We start from the raw sequence: 18,811 nt of genomic DNA, 5'->3' as shown, positions 1-18,811 counted from the left end.
AGCTTTTGGGCTTCTGAAGCAGATATTTGCATAGGCCCATGCCAAGCAAATGTTTAGCTAATCTTTTTTTTATGGGCACAATCAGAGACTGATTCAAAGGCTGTACAGTATATTCTATTTTTAAAACTTTATCAGGGAACTTATTCTTTCAGAGATGCAGCTCTTTCATGTAATGTTCGTGGCCAAAATCTTTGTCCTTTTCTCCTTGCAAGTGGGAGGTGAGGCTTTAGCCATGCATCTTTAATAAACAGGTCCTGTAATTAGATTATTCTTGAAGGCATTCTTGAAGGAAAGGGGAGGTGAAGCTGCCACTTCCAAAAAGGCTGCTGCTTTATTTCTGCCAGCTTAGTTTTATTTCTCCAGCTTGATAAAACTGGAGAACAGCACGGACTTATTGCTCTTTTCTAATCCATAACAGAAGTGTGCTGAGTTCTTCCATCTTCAGATCTTTTTAACCAGATGTTTTTAACCATACACTTCTGAATTCCTGAAGTAGATGTGCTGTTGATCTTACACTGTAATAAAATCATTTGTCCTTATTTTTTTCAGCTACACTTCTGAATATTCCAGGCTTCATCGAGCGGTTGTGCAAACTGGCCACAAGGAAGGTGTCTGAAACAACAGGGACTTCCAGCTTCCTGCAGGAGCTGGAGGAGTGGTACACCTGGCTGGACAATGCCCTGGTGCTGGATGCACTGATGAGAGTGGCAAATGAAGAGGCAGAGCAGAGCAGTACAGGTACCTGGCTTGCATCCCTCCACCCACCAGCAGCTGAGGCATGTCTTAACCTTGCTCAGGGTTTGCCACGTGTTGCTTTTCCTGTCATCTGGTCCTGATTCCACTTTCCTTCCATGGAGGACTCACATATCAACATTTAGGTCTGACTCCTGTTTTGTTCTCATGTAGCACTGATTTTCTTTACTGAATTAAAATTAGCCAAAGGAGAGACCCTCCAGCAATGTGTGCCCTTTGCATGCCTAGCTAACACTGAAGGGCTGTGCATCCTCAGCTCTAACTTCCTCTGGAGTGATTAAAATAACCCTCCTGAGGTAAGTGGCTTCACCAGCATTTTACTCTAAAACTTTGGCTCAGGACTTTGGGTTAAAATGCTTCATACCAAGCAAGTGCCCCCTTCTTTAAAGAGGAAAGGTAGTTCCAGCTAAATTAAATAAGTTAATTGGAAAAAAATAATTGTTCCAGTGGAAGTGTTAATACAACCTTGACGGCATTTAGGAAAATGCTTTGGAGCATGTGTGTGGTTTCTTCACCCTTTGGTATGACAAAAATGCAGTGTATGTCTGGTAGAACTCAAAGTACTTCGTATTCTTGTTTCTACTCTTAGCAGGATAATTCTCTCTAAGGTTATGAAATTTATTTAACTGTGGCCTAAGAATACTGGTACTGAGGTATGAAATAGAAATAGATTTAACAGTAAGTGCTTCTGATAATCTCCCATCTACTTTTATTACCTTTCTGCCATGCCTTGGTGCAGTAGTCTATGAATTCATTTAGGTGAACCTACTTATTTTAAGGAGATGCTGCCATTTAGTCTGTTATGGAAAAAGAATTTTAAAATCTCATTTTATCTCCTCTAAGGTTTCAGCTATATTTTTTCTCTAGCATGTAATTAAAATTGGTTATTTCCTGTACATTACTATTTTTAGTTAAGAAGAAAATTCCAGCAGATGTGTGCTGCTCCTGCATCTGCAGTGTTCAGTGTAAAAGCAACAACTGTGACAAATCCTTTCCTGTTGAAGCTGCCTCAGTCTCACATCTTTGCCATCTTTTTCAGAGTCTTCAGATGAGAGTGGACTGGCCAACACCTCCACAAGGACACAGCTGCCCCAGTCCATGAAGATCATGCACGAGATCATGTACAAACTGGAGGTGCTGTATGTTCTCTGTGTGCTGCTCATGGGCAGGCAGAGGAATCAGGTGAGCCCCAGTGGATGCCCACACTCACACTTGGTGTCTCTTTAAACCTGAGTGCTCATGAGTGAGGTCATGGGCACAGAAATGCCAGGGCAAAACTCAAGGTACCAAGCTGGGCAGTCCATCCTGATAGCATTTCCCTGGGAACAGCTGGAGCAGGGCTGCTCACACACTGCTCTGGGGCAGGAGGGATGCAGGAGGATGCAGCAAGTGTGTGGGTACCTGGATGGTGTCAGGATTTATCCCCCCTCCTGGTGCCCAGTTTGGATGGAGCCCCTTCAGGCCTTACCCTTCTTTGGCTGCTTTCACTTTTGTTAATGCTCTGGATGATTTTTGCAGCATATTGCCATGACTTGGCAAAGTGTTAAACTCCCAGCTGGGAAGGTGCACTTCAGTGCTGTCTGCACTGGTCACTGCCTGCAAATCCCACTCATCTGTTTCTTTGCCTTTCTTCCTTTCAAAATAATAATAAAAAAAAAGTTCCCTGCTTCACACAGGCTTATGAAGAACCAGGCACTGCAGCTTGGCTGTGGTTTGATTTAAGTAGGTCAAAAGCAGGTTGTGAAGGGAAAAGCAAAGCAATCCTTGGTGAGGTTTTGACAGGTTTCCAGCTTTGGCAGTCTGCTCAGCTCAGCAGAGCTTGGCATAGCAGGGGCATTCAGATGTCCTGGACACTGGGAGGGCCAAAAGAAAGCCTGTTGTGTTAGGCAGGAGAGGCTGTGTTGTGGGCAAGGGTTGGGGCACATTTATCCGGATTATTTTGTTCTCTGGTAGTAACCTTCCAGGGTATCAGTCACAAACACCCCCCAGGGCAATCTCCTAAATCTCTTAATCTGAATACAGGTGCATTTGTAGCTCAGTCCCAAACATAACTCACCTGTTCCCTCTGAACCTACAGCAGAGCTTGAGGACCTCCCATCCCTGGAAGTGTTCAAGGCTGGGGCTTGGAGCAGCCTGGTCTGGTGGAAGGTGTCCCTGCCCATGGCAGGGGGAATGAGATTGGCTTTCACATCCCTTCCATCCCAAGCCATCCTGGGATTTTGTAACTCTAAGCAGACACTTGACATTAAAAGAAGCAGATTCTGCATGAGAGGAAGCAGAGAGAACCAGTAATTCTTGCAGAAACCACAGTCACCATAAACAACTCCTAATCATGTTGTCATTCCTTTTAGAAGTGCTGTTCCTGTTAGGCATAAAATAAAATGTAAACAAAGCCTAAAACATAACTTAAACTAGCAGGACATGGATCTATTAGAAGGACTTTTTATCTTCTATTGTATCAAGGCAGATAATTCATCCCTGCCTGAGTTCCCTACAAGAATGCAGGTTTATAGATTCTGCAGAAACTGCTTGCAGCCTGCACTCATCCTGCTGCAGCTGGAGGTGCTGGATTCCTTCCCTCCCTGGGTCACTTCTGGTGTGTTCCTGTCAAATGTGACAAGGCAAAAAATCTGCTGCTGAAACAGCTAGCTTTGAAGATGAATTTATGTTTTAATTTCCTGGGAACACAACTCTTATCCTTCATCTGCTACTTCTGCCCCCATGCAGATGGGGAAACTAAGGATAAAGGTGACCTGTGCAGTTCACTTCTTCCCAGGACTGATTCAGGACTGGAGTTGAATTCTTGAAGGATTTGAGTCACTGCATTCCCAAACACTTCTTGTCCAGAGCTAGGGAGTTTTTTTTTTGTTTGTTTTAGAGTTTTGTTTTGTTGTTTATTTGTTTGTTTGTTTTTGGGGGAGTTGGTTGAGGGGGTTGTCCTTCATTTTGTTTTGCTTTGTTTCTTATTTTTGTTTTGCTTTGTGAAATCCTCTGCCTTTAAAACACATCCTTCATTCTTTAATCTGCATAAGACTTGTGTGGCAGATGTGAATCCCATGCCCTTCCTGAGAGCCAGGCACAGGAGGGACTGGAGCTGAGCTGCTCTCCAAGGGAAGCTCTGGAATGCAGGCACAGCAGTGTGCATCAGCACCCTCAGACAAGCATCTCAGCTGCTTTTTAGTCTGTCTTTTCTGGGAAGGAATAAAAGCACAGGATTTGTGGTACCAGTCTGAGCAGCCAAAGGACTTGCTGCTTTTAGATTGGATTCATTTTGCATAGAAATTTTATTAAGGGCATCACAAACCTGCTTCAGTTTGCTGTAATAATTGACATAATGGTCTGGCATTTGCTTGAAGCAAAGTGAAGCCTCCCAAACTCAACCTGTCCCCAAATGAATCTCTGAATGTTTGATTTAAACTTGATTGCTGGCTAATTTGCATAAATTGATAACTGTGGTAGCAGTGACTTAACTCCTCCTGTTATCATGTTGGGGATGATCTCACCTTGGGAATAAGTGGTGCTTCTCTGCAGGTCTGGGCCTTTGCTGCCTTCTCATTATGGTCACACCCTAAATTACTCTCCTTATGTATTTTTCTAGGCTGTCCTGCATGTCTGTGTTGTGATGAAGGGCCATCAGCTGATTTCCTTGCTCCTGCTGTAGGGAGCCACACTGCACACACGGAAACTCAGCTTAGCAGAGACAGTTTTAGTGTTGAGAAAGAACAGAGCAATTGCTGTGAAGCTGGATGGCAGCAGGAAAAAGCCAAAGTAGTTTGAAGGTTGAATACAGAGCAGGGTTTGTCTTGGCATCCTGAGGCAGAGTAATTGTAGTGAGTTTGGGCTCTGGGAGAGAGTCATGCAGAGGCAGTGATGTGGCTGAGTTTGGTCAGGTGAGCATTCAGAGCTGAGCAAACTAAACTGCACAGATTTGAAATCTGAGTCATTTGGAGAGGAGCAGATTGAGGAGTTAAAACTGAGTGTAGAGAGCTGTTCCTTTAGTGAGGGTTGAGGCTCTTGCAGGCAGCTCAGGCTCTCGGCTCCCTCCTGTTGTGCCTGTGCCATGGAGGGACAGGGGCACTACAGGGAGCACTTTGTTCAGAGAGATTCCTGTCCAAGAGTGTTTCAAAATAGTGGAGCGCCAGAGGACTCCAAGTTCAGCAGTCTGTCAGGGCAGGCTGGGTGGGTGGGAAGGAGCTGGGTACTCCTCAGGTGTGTATTTGAGGTGTCCAGCAACAGGAATGTGATTTCCATCAAAGTGGCTACACCCAAGAGGAATGCAAAAAGCCATCAGCTGTGCTGCAAACTAGAACCAAACTTTGTAAAACAGCATCAGCTTCAGATATTTTGATTCATTCAGGTGTTTGAGTAAATAGAACAAAGTAGATTGATCTGCTTGAAATGCTGCTGGTTGCAGTTTGGATCTTGGGACAACTTGGGATATTTTTAAGTGATTTTGTTTGTTGATTTTAAGGAACTTGTCCATTACTTGGGCACTTAATTTTTGCAGAATGTTGTACATTCCAGCCATGTGGTTTTCATTTGAAACCGCATCTCAAGGAATAATGGTTGTACTGGGTCTACATCTAATAAGAATCCCACTTTCTATTTCCCTTACTCCTCATCTTTTAAATTCCTTACATCAAAAGTATCCCAGCTTGGACTGAAGGTATTAAACAGCTGTTCACACCAAAATTATTAGCTTTTTTATATGAATTAAAGATGTGTACCAGGCAGACTGATAAATGAACCTGAGCAATTTGACATTTTTTTCTCTAAAGTTCAGCTTCTCTTTAACCTGAAGGGGCAGTGTGTTGTGGTTGTGTTACTACTGGACTCTGCTCAGGACTCCTGCTCCTGAGGTGTTTTGGTGAACAGAACCAATATTGATGGGGTTTTTTGCCATCAGAGGCCTGCCTGAGCAGCAGCTGTGTGTCTGCAGAGGGAAAGGGCACTCAGAGGATTGAGTGGCTGCAGAATATCCTCAGCTCAGCTGTTTGGTGTAGATGCATTTTCAGTGTGCTGGAAGTGATGTCCTGATGCCCAAAGCTGCTTTCAGAGACACAGTGGTTAATTGAAGCGCTAGTGAAGAGCTTTATCCCAAAATAAATGCTTGGTTTAAACTTGTTTAATAAATAATGTTTGGTTTAAACTTGTTTTCTATGCAATGATATCCAGTGGGGATGTTTTCTATCCACATCCACCAAATGGAAACTGCTGCACTGTGGTTAACACAAACACTTGCTGTTTGAGACAAGAATTCACATCTTTTGTCAGAGGATGGCATCACTGTGCCCATCTGTTTGCAGACTACATTAAATCTGTGTTTAGGCTGGAGCAGACATGTTTGTACCTCTCTTGTTCCCCAGGTTCATAAAATGATAGCAGAGTTCAGACTCATTCCTGGCCTCAATAACCTGTTTGACAAACTCATCTGGAGGAAGCACTCAGCCTCAGCCCTGGTTCTGCACGGACACAACCAGAACTGTGATTGCAGCCCGGTGAGCAACCTCTGCAGTTCTGCAGTGATTTTCATCCTGGCACACAGTTCTGAGGAGCTGTGCTGAGTATCTAGGTGTTTGTATGTATCATCAGTGACTTGAGATGCTGTAGCACTCAGATTTTGGGGGATTATTGATTTCATTGAAGTCTATCCTTGGCTCATGCTAGCAATGTAGCAGGGCCAGTTTAGCCTCTCCCCTGTCTCCTGCTTTGTTTGTTCATTTGAAGGAACATGTCTATTTTGGGAACTGAGAAAGGAGTAAATTTGTGGACCCTGGAGGCCAGAGGTAGAAGACAACCAAAATTCAAAGAAAAGATACCTAGGAGAGGCACAAAGTACAAATTGTGCCACAGTCAGGTTAAGGGGGGTTGGGTTTGTGTTGGACTCTTTATGTTTTGGGGTTTTTTCCAAACCTAGACATTCTGACCTGATCAGTACAATTCTAAGCTTTTTTGCCTTTGCAGTGAGAAGGAATTTATTACCTGTTATGTGCATAGACTTGGAGGCAATCTCCACTTCTATTTTGGGAAGTGCAGCCTCTCCATTTGTACAAGTCATTTGCTCTGCTGTCCAAAGGGGGTTGATTTGGAAAGGTTTTCCATTCAGCTGTTTCATGCCTGCTTGGTAACTAATGACAGCCAAAAATACTAAAGCAATGATGGTTTTTTTTACCTTTCTTGTCTCCTTTTAGGACATTACTTTAAAGATACAGTTCTTGAGGCTTCTTCAGAGCTTCAGTGACCACCATGAGTGAGTATGAGAAGCTGTGGTGGGTTGTGGCTTGGTGCTGTTTGCCTGGCTGTGGTTCCAGGTGTCCTGAGCACAGGGCAGGCTCCATGTGAAGGGAATGTTGTGCTGTCCCTAAACTTCATGTTCCTTTCAGCTCTTGCTGTAACAGCCTAAGAATTTCCTCTGTGGTGGGCATGTCTGAATATGTCTGAATATGGGTTTAACCATATTAAACCCATAATATGTGGGTTAAACCCAGCCCATTTTGTCTTGTGTTGAGATGAGCTGAAACATGTACAGGATGAGTTAACACTTTCTGGCTGAAGGAATAAGGAGGCAGCTTTCTTCTTTTTTACCTTCTACTGAGAGCTGACAGCGAGCCAGGGAAATACAAAGAAATCTCCTGCCTGCCTTCAAAATAAATCCTTAGGAAAACTTGGGTGTGCTGGAATAATTGGAGGGATGGTGCAGTTTGCTTGGGGTTATTTAATATTCAATATTTAAAGCTGTGCTGCTGGTACAGAGGTATTTGAGACTTGTGGAATTGCATCCTGCATTCCATCAGCGTTGCTCTCATTCAGTCCTGGGAGATGGTGTCCACTTCCTTACAAACTCCTGTGTTAGAGGCATGTTGCACTTGAGGTGCTGCTCATTCCTAGAGCCAGGCTGGTATTTTTGTGCAGGATTGTAGTCCTGTTGGATAGATTTCAAATACCAGCCTTTTTGATTGTGGAATATTAGCTTTGAGAATGCAGAGCTGCTAGACATAGACAGGGAGGGAATGCTGACCTGTTGTAAATCCTTCATGCAAGACACTGTTTGCCTGGGAATCGCTCCAGGTTTTCCAATAAAATCTCTTACAGGTGATGTTACTACTTAAGTGGCTGCTGCAAATATCTCAGGCATGTTTGAGCAGAAAACAGCTCCCAGCTGTAGCATTGGAGCAAATGGAATGTGTGGAATCTGTTTGGGGGTTTAAATAATTACATGAACTTCCTATGAAATCACAGATAAGCTAACTGAGGACAAAATGAGAGCAAAGTACTTGTATGCTGATACTGGTTCAGTGAAATTGTGTCCAAACCAGACTTGCAGAGCTGTTTGTTGCAGGGAGAGAAGGGCTCTGTTCTCATTGCAGAAACCTGTTCAGTCCACATCAAAGGAAGCTTTACACAAGAGCCTCACTGAGCACTAACGTGATGAGAGTGTTGGAAACAAGAAAGAACCTCACACTCATCACTGCATCCTCTGCCCCCTGAGCTTCCCTAAAAAGGAATCTTTGCTGTCTGATTTTGAACACTAGGAAAGCAGAAAGACTCTCAGGGAGCACACTGTGGGCAAAGGGGGACCCTGGACTACATTTCTGCTCTGTCAGATTTATTCTTTACAGACAAAATAATTTATTTTCATTATGAAAAGTTCAGTATTTGATAAAGAATTTATGTGCATTCCTGGGATTTATATCCATTTTTATTTGGATCTTTACTTTTCATGATGTTTTTAAAAATTTCCAGGGTAAAGTTTGTTCAGATAATAAAATACCAGGATGACTGAGTCCTTTTTTGCAGTTTCTGCTTTCTTACTTAAAAAGAGATTTATTACTTAAAAAGAGCAATCACTATAGGGTAGAGAAAAACTTCAGGAAGCTGTGAAAAAGTTTGCTATTTCTTACCTACTGTGATCTGAAATTCACAGCAAATGTTGCTTAATTTTTTTTTTAAATTAGCATTATCCAGGAGAAAAATTTACAGACCATAAGATCCCAAACAAGTCAGCAAAGAGCCATCATCTCAAAGCTGGTCAGTGTTCAAAGTGGCATTTGGTAAATTTTGGAGGAGGTTTTCCCAAGCTGCAGCTGGCTGGCCTGGTACAGGGAGCAGAGTGGGAATGCTGTGAAGAGCAGCTTGAGAAAGCAGCTTGCCCTTGTATTTCTATGTCTCTGCTTTTCATGAAATTGCATTTTTGCCTCTTGAATTCATCGTGCTTTTCTCCCCTCCTTCCCCACTGTCTTGCTTTAGGAACAAGTATCTCCTTTTGAACAGCCAGGAGCTGAATGAGCTGAGTGCAATCTCCCACAAAGCCAACATCCCTGAAGTGGATGCAGTGGTCAACACTGACAGGTGAGAGGGGACTCAGGGTGCTGGTCACAGTTTAAGAGTTTTGGAAGCACTTCAGTGTAAGTTTGACATCAGCTGTTCTGTTTGACCTCTGTCTGTCCACCACACTTCCATTTCAGTGATTCCTTGCAGTGGGAGGTGTCCAGGCTTGTGGGATGTTGATGGTCATTAGCAAATCTCAGGTGTGCTTGTGCTCAGAATAAGGTGCTTTAAAACCAAAAGCAGCTTTAAAACCCCTAAAAAGAGGGGTTTGATTTCATGGCTCAGATTTCACTGATGTGCTGGGTCTGCTTGTCTGACCTTCCTCAGGCTGGGCATTGCAGACAGACCTGGAAAATAAACTGTCATCCCTCAAATCATTTAATTGCTGTTAAAGCTTAGTTCTGGCATTCAGGAGCAGTGTGTGCACACATAAATGTCCATTTCCAGGCTGCATGAACACATCCAAGTGTCTGCTGAGAATATTTTCACAGCAGCTAATAACCAGAATAAGCTAAATTAGATTAACATGTTAAACCACTTACAGAATCTCTTCTGTTGCATTTGTATATCTGTTAGATAGACTGTTTTGATCTAATAATCTCTTTAATACATGATTCTGGTGTATAAAGCTCAGCAGATGGAAGGTTGCTTGCAGAATTTATTTTGTCAGAGTACTCCCAGGGTATCAGCAGGGACTTGGTCTGCACAGAGCAGATTTACCTCACTCCAAAAGGGAATCTCTAAGAGGATTTCTAGATTACAGTTATTATCATCATACTGTGTCTAATTGGGAAGGACTTTTTTTTTCACCCTTAGCATTTAGTTTTCATGTTGCTTTTCTTGATACATGAGATCAAGGCATTACTTCTGAATGGATTTAATGCAGGTGGATGCTCCACTGAAGGTGCTGTTTAATAAAAAGTAAAACTGCAGTTGTACAGCCTAATGTAGCACACAGCTTTCCATACTCTGCTCTGCCTCCTAAATGGAATTTAGACTTTCATTTACATTTTTTGAGGGGGGTAAAAAAAGGGGGTTCTTTCATTCCTGAGCTCAAATGTAGTATTTTTTTTTCTTGATTCACACAAGGTGTGAATTGGTATTTCTGAAATTATTAAAATTTGGAGAGAAAGTTTTTATTTTGGACTTACTTGGAAGTCATGTTGCAGATATTTACCAAGGGCAGTGAGGAGAACTCCTCTGCTGGTAGAACCAGCACAATATTTGTACTGTGTACTTCAATGCTGAGATTTTGATCATCAGAAACTCTGGAGCAGTGACTGGATTCAGTGCTCAGTGCTTGCCCAGCCCTTCCACTCAGCTGTCATTTCTCACCTGCTGCAGGAGCCTTGTCTGTGATGGGAAGAGAGGTTTGTTGACCAGACTGCTTCAGGTCATGAAGAAGGAGCCAGCAGAATCCTCCTTCAGGTGGGTTCACTTTGCCTCTGAGGAGGTGTTTGAGACCCCTGGGATGTAGCTTTGGTTTTGTCCAGCTTAGAGCTGCTGAGAATGTTGGAGAATAAGCTGTGGAAAGGTCTGGCTTTGTTGTGCTGTGGTGGCAGTGCAGGTGTGAAGAAATCACAGCCCGTGATTTTCTACAGGATCAACAGGTCTGCCTCCACTTGAGAGTGGATTGAAACAGATCAGGAAACAGGATTTAAATTGCAGTTGTGATCAAGCACTTCCCTTGCCCCAAAACCAACACCTCCTTTCTTCTCTTTCTCAGGTTTTGGCAAGCAAGGGCAGTTGAAAGTTTTCTGCGAGGCACCACCTCCTATGCAGACCAGATGTTCCTCCTTAAGAGAGGGCTCCTGGAGGTAAGTAAATTTATGTCAGGTATCCTCCATAGCAATCAAGAAGGATTTATCTGCTGTGAACCAAAAGTGGATGAAAATGTAGTGTTAAATATGCTGGGTTTAAAATTCAGTGAGGAAATGAAGGCCACTCAAGCTGCCCCTTGCAGTAGTGGGGGAATAAACACTCAGGGAGATCTAAGTCAGGATCACAGTTTACTGGAGAAATCACAATGGATGCGACAATAATAATAAAAAATTAAAAACTGCCCCTTATTCCTGTGTAACTGTGACAAATACTGGGAACACTTACAAAAAATACCTGTGAATTCTGCTTGTGGCAGCCAGATGTGGCCATTTGTATCACCTGCATCACTGGGAACTCATTTTAACAGGAGACTCATCTGAAGTGTAGTCTTTAATTGGTTTTGTGGCATTCAGTCACCCAAGAACTTGCAGATAAATGCTTTAAATACTGATTAAAACACAGTCTGTGTTGTGCTGCTGGTTTGGACTAAGCTGTGGCAATAACATGTTTTCCTCCCCTGCCAGCATATTCTCTACTGCATTGTTGATAGTGAATGCAAGTCACGGGATGTGCTTCAGAGTTACTTTGACCTTCTGGGAGAGCTGATGAAATTCAATATTGATGCATTCAAGAGGTTCAACAAATACATCAACACAGATGAGAAGGTAAATATTTGTAAGAGCTGCCCCCTTTGGCTCAAATTACACCCTTTTATAACCAAACATAGCACTAAAACTGGGATTCATTTGGGTTTGGTGTGGTTTCAGAGCTTGGGGCACAATAAACATTAAGGGCTGAGTTGCCAAAGCCCCTCAGTGTTTTCAGCAGTGCTCCAGCTGTCCTGAGACAGTGAGTGCTGAGCTGGTCAGCAAACATTGCCCTGTTCCATGATCAGGCAGGCCTAAGGTCAGGCTCAAGGGTAGCAGAACATTTCCTGTGCAGATGCCAGATTTGTGGTTAAGTAATAATTGTGGACATTGAGACAGCTCCAAAAAATCTTTTACTGGAGCTTGTAGTGAGAATTCCTTCATGAATAAGGCTTAAAATACTTGATACTGCAAACAGATGTAGGTGTTTGATGTTACAGATAATTGAATTTAGAGTCACTTTAAGAAGCCATGGCTTATGTAATTAACTATAAAATTGAGCTGCACATCAATGGGCAGCTCTATATAAAGTGGTTTCATGCTCTTGTGCACTCTGGACATTTAACATCAGGTGATGTAGGTTCTGAATGGCCTTACACTCTTGCTTTTGCTGGTGGAATTTTTCTCTCATTGCTGTTAGGTCTGGTAGACCTTGGAGAAGGGATGTATAAATGTATTTAAAAGAAAGCTGTATTTATTTTGGAGGTTTTTCTCTAGTAAATGAACTCAAACATTCTAGAGAATGTCTTTATATTTCCTCTGTGCTTCCTGTTTATTGATCTCTGACTGGGTTTAGCTCTCATTCTGTGTGACTCCCTCACTGTATTCCTCCCTAGCACTGTCTGTTTGTACAAAACCAGTGTAGGAAAACATGGAGCTGCAGGAATTCCCCCTCTTTCAAAGCAATTAGTGTATGAAATCTCACTTTCATTAGAGTGACATAGCTTCAAAAGAGATGTTAGGGATTCCAGGATGGCATTTTTCATTCCATAGTGTTTTTAAGGGATCCTTTGGTCAGCCCTCAGTGCCAGTGTTGGCTTGGGTGTGGCGAGGCAGAGTTGGGAGCAATGTCTCCTCTTACCTTGTTAGAGATAACAAAAAGGTAATGACCCTGAGTATTAATATATTTAAATCTTTGAAATTCAACACTAAAAAGTGTTTCTGTTCAGTTCCAGATCTTTTTAAATCAAATCAACAGCTCTCTGGTGGACTCAAACATGCTGGTTCGCTGCATCACGCTGTCCCTGGACCGCTTTGAGAATCAGTCTGATGCTAAAGGTGAGCAGGAAGCAGTGGGGTGGGACTGGGGGGTGTTCACTGCTGATAGTGGTTAATTTAAATCTGGGCTTTGACTTTGGGGGTTAGACAGGGAAATGCCACATGGAAAGTTTGAGCACCAGTTCTTAACTGCCCTGGTGTTTGGATCAATGTGTCTGAACCTCCAGCACCTGGATAATAGGAGTGTGCCTCCTATTGATGGGGTGACAAAACTATCCTTTGTCCCCTCAAAAAGGAAAGAAGCCCAGAAGTTTTCTCCTCTATTAGGTGAAAAAGCCACCTCATAGGCCTAGGGGACTTCACCTCAAACTTAAGGACAGCCAATTGGACAGGAGCCAAAAGGTCCCACCTGAGCAATTTACTAGAAAAAGAAGTGAACAAAGAAACTAATGGCTTTTGTGACATGTTTCACCAAGAGCAAAGACCTGCTGCACCTAGATGGATTTTACTCTGTTTGTTATTTTGCCTTTTATTAAACCTTTTTGTTTCCAACATTACAACAGAAGCCATCCTGCTGATTTTTATGCCTCCAAAGGTAGCTGAGCTATCTTGGATGTGTTATAGACCTCCAAGAGCTTATCAGACCTGGCTCAAAGAAGTTACTATAATGTGGTGGTGTTTGCAGGGGTCCCAGGATGAGAGAAGAGATGAGAATCTGACTCCATGTTTCAGAAGGCTGATTTATTAAAATTATATATTAAAACTATACTAAAAGAATAGAAGAAAGGATTTCATCAGAAGGCTAGCAAGGAATGGAAAGGAATGGAATGATAATAAAATCTTGTGACTGACCAGAGTCCGAGCCAGCTGACTGTGATTGGCCATTAATTAGAAACAACCACATGAGACCAATCGAAGATGCGCCTGTTGCATTCCACAGCAGCAGATAATTATTGTTTTTCTTTTCCTCTGAGGCCTCTCAGCTTCTCAGGAGAAGAAATCCTAATGAAATGATTTTTCATAAAATGTGTCTGTGACACTCTAACACCTGGTGATTGTGTTTGTCCTCTTGCTGCAGTTGCAGAGGTCCTGTCCGAGTGCCGCCTCTTGTCCTACATGTCCCAGATGTCCATGAGAATGTCCTTCCTCTTCCGTCTCATCAATATCATCCACGTACAGACACTTACACAGGTAAAGAGCTGCTGGGGATCTTGCACTTGCCTTCCTGGGACTGGAGTGGTGAGCAGGGCTGAGCTTCCTTTCCCTGGAGGACACCCATGTCCCTTTTTCCTTGCTGTGTGCAGAAACACTTCCACTGTGTGCTTTCCACAGGCTTGTTTACAGGAACCTGTATAAAACAGCTAACTTGGCATTTAGATTTTTTTTTTTTTTGCTGTGTCATTTTTACTTCCAGGAAAATGTCAGTTGTTTGAACACGAGTTTAGTTATCCTAATGCTGGCCCGAAGGAAAGAAAAGCTCCCTTTTTATCTGCGCACCTTGCAACAGATGGAATACACGGAAAAATACCCTGGCTTCATCCTGAACAACTTCCACAGCCTCCTGCGATTCTGGCAGCAGCATTACCTCAACAAGGATAAAGACAGCACCTGCTTAGAAAATGTATGTGACCCTCTAGCATGGCAACACCTGTTTGCCAGTCCCCTGACAGCACCTGCTTAGAAAATGTATGTGATTCTCTTAGCTTGGCAGCACCTGTTTGCAGAAATGGGAGCTTGGGAAGGGAAGGAAGGGAGGAAATTCTACCCCCAGAGTAGCTCTGTGGTGCTTTCCACACCTCAGTCAGGCTGCCACAAGGCAGGTGCTGGGCTTCCCCAGAAACAGAGCCTGAGTTCTGGCTGTGGCACACAGAAGTGAGACTTGCCAGTGCTGAGAGGGAGAGGGAGGCAAGACAGAATGCAGTTCCCAGAGTAGTTAGCACCGTAGCCAGGCTGTTCCCTCTTCCTGGTGTTGCAAACAGTGCAGGAAGAATATCTGATGTAGCTGCTGGAAGCCAAGGGAGCAGCCTGCAGGTTTCTGTGCCAGAGCTGGCTTGTCCTGGGTCACTGGAGGGTAGAAATAACCAACTATCCAGTTATGTGGGTGACAGACACATGGTCTGGTGTTGCTGATGTCTGCTGGAGTAGCCTTTTGGCTCTGAGGGAATAATGCAGGAGGGCTGTGAGCAGAGAGTGTGTTAATTTTTGCGCTCTCAGGAGCTGGAGCTTCTTCCAGCATTGGCTTATCTGTGGCACCACAGGGTCCCGGTTTGTGTTTGAACTGGACAGCAGAGGGCAAGTTTGGATTATGCCTGGCCCAGGCAGGCTGGGGGTCACCCTGTGCTGCTCTTAGCAGCTGCCAGAGGCACTGGGGGTCCTTGTCTGCATCTGGAGAGTGTAGAGGGTGCAGTTGTTCAACTCCCAGCCCTTCTGCTGGGCCCCAGGGAGGGAGGGAGGGCAGAGTGGGGAACCCGAAGTGTTGGTCACAGTGCTGGGCTGGGCAGCTCAGGCTGAACAGGAAGTGATTTTCAGCTCTGGGAGGTGTTCCCTGCTGTGGCCTCCACTGACCCCCTGTTGTTTGTGCCCACAGAGCTCCTGTATTAGTTTTACCTACTGGAAAGAGACTGTTTCGATACTGCTCAGTCCGGACCGGACGTCCCCCTGTGCCATAGTCAGCTACATCGACGAGGCGTACATGGACATTGACAGAGACTTCTCCGAGGAGTAATTCCCACCTCCAGCTTCTGATGGGCAGCTCGGAGGGTCCCTCTCAGCCCGGGGATTTTCAGGGATACGCTGTGTAGTGTGTGTGTGTGCAGCTCGGAGCTGCGGAGCGTCGTCCCACCCCCGCCCCTGCCGGCCCCCAGCTCTGACCTCTGAGACTCGGCCAGCTCTCTGGGCAACACATTCAGGGATGTATCTTCCAGTTGTTCTGGGATAAAAATAATCACCTGCACAAATCAGCCTGTATTATTTTTTTTTTTCCTCTCTCCCAGTCCGGCGGGGCTGGCAGAAGGGGTTTTGCTGACGTGAGGGTTCTCGTCTCTGTATGTGCCGGTTGAGGTGTGCCTCTCTCAGGGCTGCCAGGACAAGCAAGTCGAAAAGCACAGCAATTGCCCTCCAAGTGTGAGGTCCAAGGAGCCCATCTGAGCAGGACCCCGCCACCAGCCACGTGCAAAGCCGCCAGGAGGACTCCCTGCAGGTGTTAACTCTTCCGCCGGGCTTTGGAATCAGGGCTTTGGGGTTGGTTAGAGCATGAGTGTGTGTGCGTGTGTGTGCTTTTAATTCCTGAGAGCCCCAGCTCCAGTCACCTCTTTCCCATCGCCTTTTGGATCATTTGGTACTGAATCTATCTGTGCATTAGGAGAGAACCTCTGCTCCTGCTGTCCTTCCTGCACATCCTTCCCACCCGGAGGCGTTTCGCAGTGCTGGAGAACAGAGACACTTCAGCAGTGGTGGAATTGCAACAGAGGTTGGCTTTTTCACGGAGCACTAGCATTAAAATGTACTAATTTTTTAAACTTGCGGCTTGTCCCTTCTTGGGTAACTAATCTGGTTTTAAAATCCTTTTCAGGACCATTGCTCTTGATGTTAACCTGCTATGCCTGGAAGTCTTATGTCAGTCTCTGCTTTCAGCCCTTAATATCAACACACACATTAATCTTGAAAGTGCAGTATTTACTGGAGATGTCCGTTTTTTCCTGGATCTGTTTTAATCAGAATGTGTTAAATGCTGGGAATAAACACTCCTGGTTGAAAGTAACTTTGTAGGATATGTTGGAAAGGGGGAATGGGGTTTTGGCAGTCTTGATTGCCAAACCTGCATGTGCCCTGCCTGCTCACCAACACCATGTTGCTCCAACACATTCCAATACCCAGGAATGAGATACACTACACTTATGCCACTACATTTAAGTCAGAAACAGCTTGCAGCTACAGCTAAAAGAAATCAGTTTTGAAACACACCATCTGAATTTTTTTAACATTTTCTAATTTATTTGACGAGATGACTTCGGCTCTGTTCAGGCTCCAGAGGGGTGAGGATGTCCCAGAGCTGCATCCTTTTGTCTCGTTGCCAGCAGCATGAAACCCACCCTGAGGCTCCCTGTGCTGGGGCTGGAGGAGTGAAGAAGGCTCCAGCCCCAGGAGTAGGATTTGTCTCTGAGCATCTCCCTTCTCCTTTCTCTTCTCCCACACCTCAGTGTCCTGCTGTGGACTCACAGGGTGGTCAGAGCTGCTGCGCTTGTGCATAAAGCTGGAGCCTTGCAGGAGCTCCTGGGGATCCTGGTGTCCCTCCCGGCGAGCTGCACCCTGCTCTGGTGAGGGTACCCTGGGGAGCTTCTTGCCATGGCAGCTTCACCTCTGTTCCTCACCAGGTCACCCCCAGCCTGCCCCTCCCTCCCCTCAGCTCATTTCTTTCTCGTCTGTACTTTTTTTGTTCTTGGGTATTTGTGTTTTTGGTGTATCTTTGCTTCTTAACTGTAATAGATGTACACTTAAATGCTTCAAATTAAAAGGCTTTTAAGTTAAGGGATGCCTTTTCCACAGTGTAGTTAATGGGTGCATCCACTGATTGCTGCTGTAACCCTGCAGTCTCGCTCCCCTCTGTGTTTTAAAGACAGTTTGGGGCCCAGCTGCCTCTGGCCTTACCCATGGGACTGGAGGAAGCTGAGCTGAGCCCACACCATCTCTGGGGGTCCTCCCAGGCCTGGGAGCACAGGCTGGGCTTTGCTTTTGGGCTGATTGGGCAGAGAAGGGCACAGGGCAGAAACCCCTGGCAGCTCCTCCAGGGGTGGAGCATGCTGGGCTCCAGGGAAAAGGCTCTGCCCCAGTGCACAGAGGGTCACAGGCAAATCCCTTTGGGATGTCTGTCCATGCCAGATGCCACAACAATCTCATGGTGAGAGGGACCAGAGCCATGGAGGTGGGCTGGGAGGGAGGTGGGACCGCTGGCACTAACAAATACCTCTGGCAGTGTGCACTGTCCCCGTGGATTGCTGAGGTTGGTGCTGCCCTGATTAATGCCGATTTGCTAACTGCAAATAAACATATTAAATGGAAACTATTAAAGAAATGTATTTTAAAGAAATGAGCGGAGGTGTCTTTTCTTTCCAGTGTCTTTGCCAAAGCCATAACCCCCTCCAGGGCTGTAATAGGGGGTGTTATGTTCTCAGCAGTAGTGGCTGAGCTCTGTTGTGTCTCATGCCTCAGCTTTGCTCCCCTGCAGTTAGAGCTGTGTTCTGGTGGGGACGTGTGAGGAAAGGGCTCTTATCCCAAAGCCCATTCCAAGCCAGTGCCATAGAGCTGGGAGAGAGAGGACTGAGCTTCTCTCCTGCCTGTGTCTCCCTGTGAAGATGCTCCCCAAGACCCCAGGGGCAGAGGCCAGGCCCTGGTTACCCTGTGACACACAACAGAGCCAGTCCTGGTAATCTACGTTTATTTATGCAATGCAAAGCTGACAGTGACTGTTGCAGCCACTTGCCTCCAACCTACAGCAGCAGCTGGGACAGCACAGGGCAGGACAGCCAGGCTCCTAATGCTGGAAAAAAACCCCAAAGGGCTTTGGTGAGAGGAGGGATCTGGAGGCACAGAGCACTCTGCCACCCTTCAGCCCCAGCATCAGTGGGCGATGAGGCAGCAGTGCCACAGCCGGGTGTGGCTGTGCCTGTGGTCCCCCCCCTGGCTCCAGGGCTGGCAGGAGCCATGCCCAGCTCCCCACACTCCCATTCCAGGGGTGCCCACCTTGGAGATGACCACGTCCCTGCTGCGGGCACGCAGTTTGTTGACCTGGCTCTCGGCGATGTCGGCACGTTCCTCAGCATCGTCCAGCTCGTGCTGCACCTTGCGGTACTTCACCAGGTTGGAGTTGGCCTGCTGCTCCTGGGCAGGGAGACAGGAGGGGAGGGTGCATGGGGCACAGGGGACAGCAGGCTCCAAGCTCCCCACATTGCAGCCATGGAGGCAGTCCCAGGGAGGGACAGCCCTGTCCCAGAGCAGTGACGGGCACTTACTGCCTCCTCAAACTGGCGCTTGTAGCTCTTGACCTT

At 45.5% G+C, this 18,811-nt stretch overlaps 2 protein-coding genes across 3 annotated transcripts in view; one reads left to right on the top strand and one right to left on the bottom strand.

Moving 5' to 3' along the window:
- TRPC4AP (transient receptor potential cation channel subfamily C member 4 associated protein) overlaps positions 1 to 17,853 on the top strand; it is a 37,746-nt gene extending 19,893 nt beyond the window's left edge. The window contains exons 8-20 of one of the 2 annotated variants that reach the window (XR_004082530.1): positions 550 to 738; positions 1,793 to 1,935; positions 6,120 to 6,251; positions 6,945 to 7,003; positions 9,001 to 9,102; positions 10,426 to 10,509; positions 10,808 to 10,898; positions 11,427 to 11,567; positions 12,719 to 12,827; positions 13,846 to 13,958; positions 14,182 to 14,388; positions 15,355 to 16,236; positions 16,339 to 17,853. Coding sequence is in view for 1 of the 2 variants with exons in the window: in XM_031063402.1 (XP_030919262.1) it covers positions 550 to 738; positions 1,793 to 1,935; positions 6,120 to 6,251; positions 6,945 to 7,003; positions 9,001 to 9,102; positions 10,426 to 10,509; positions 10,808 to 10,898; positions 11,427 to 11,567; positions 12,719 to 12,827; positions 13,846 to 13,958; positions 14,182 to 14,388; positions 15,355 to 15,492 (1,508 nt within the window). In the remaining variant the exon portion in view is untranslated. Of the gene's footprint in view, positions 1 to 549; positions 739 to 1,792; positions 1,936 to 6,119; positions 6,252 to 6,944; positions 7,004 to 9,000; positions 9,103 to 10,425; positions 10,510 to 10,807; positions 10,899 to 11,426; positions 11,568 to 12,718; positions 12,828 to 13,845; positions 13,959 to 14,181; positions 14,389 to 15,354 lie in introns of both variants that reach the window. The other variant, XM_031063402.1, reaches the window with a different exon arrangement.
- A 332-nt stretch (positions 17,854 to 18,185) lies between these two features.
- The window catches only part of MYH7B (myosin heavy chain 7B), a 32,329-nt gene continuing 31,703 nt past the window's right edge, over positions 18,186 to 18,811 (bottom strand). The window contains exons 41-43 of the mRNA XM_031063403.1: positions 18,776 to 18,808; positions 18,507 to 18,644; positions 18,186 to 18,303 (exon numbers count right to left, since the gene is read on the bottom strand). Of these exons, the coding sequence (XP_030919263.1) occupies positions 18,298 to 18,303; positions 18,507 to 18,644; positions 18,776 to 18,808 (177 nt within the window). The 3' untranslated portion in view covers positions 18,186 to 18,297. The remainder of the gene's footprint in view (positions 18,304 to 18,506; positions 18,645 to 18,775; positions 18,809 to 18,811) is intronic.

Source organism: Geospiza fortis, unplaced genomic scaffold (assembly GCF_000277835.1).
Source record: "Geospiza fortis unplaced genomic scaffold, GeoFor_1.0 scaffold468, whole genome shotgun sequence".
In the NCBI taxonomy this organism is placed as follows: domain Eukaryota; kingdom Metazoa; phylum Chordata; class Aves; order Passeriformes; family Thraupidae; genus Geospiza; species Geospiza fortis.
Note: the sequence above shows the minus strand (reverse complement) of the source record. Positions and strands in the feature narration are given on the sequence as shown.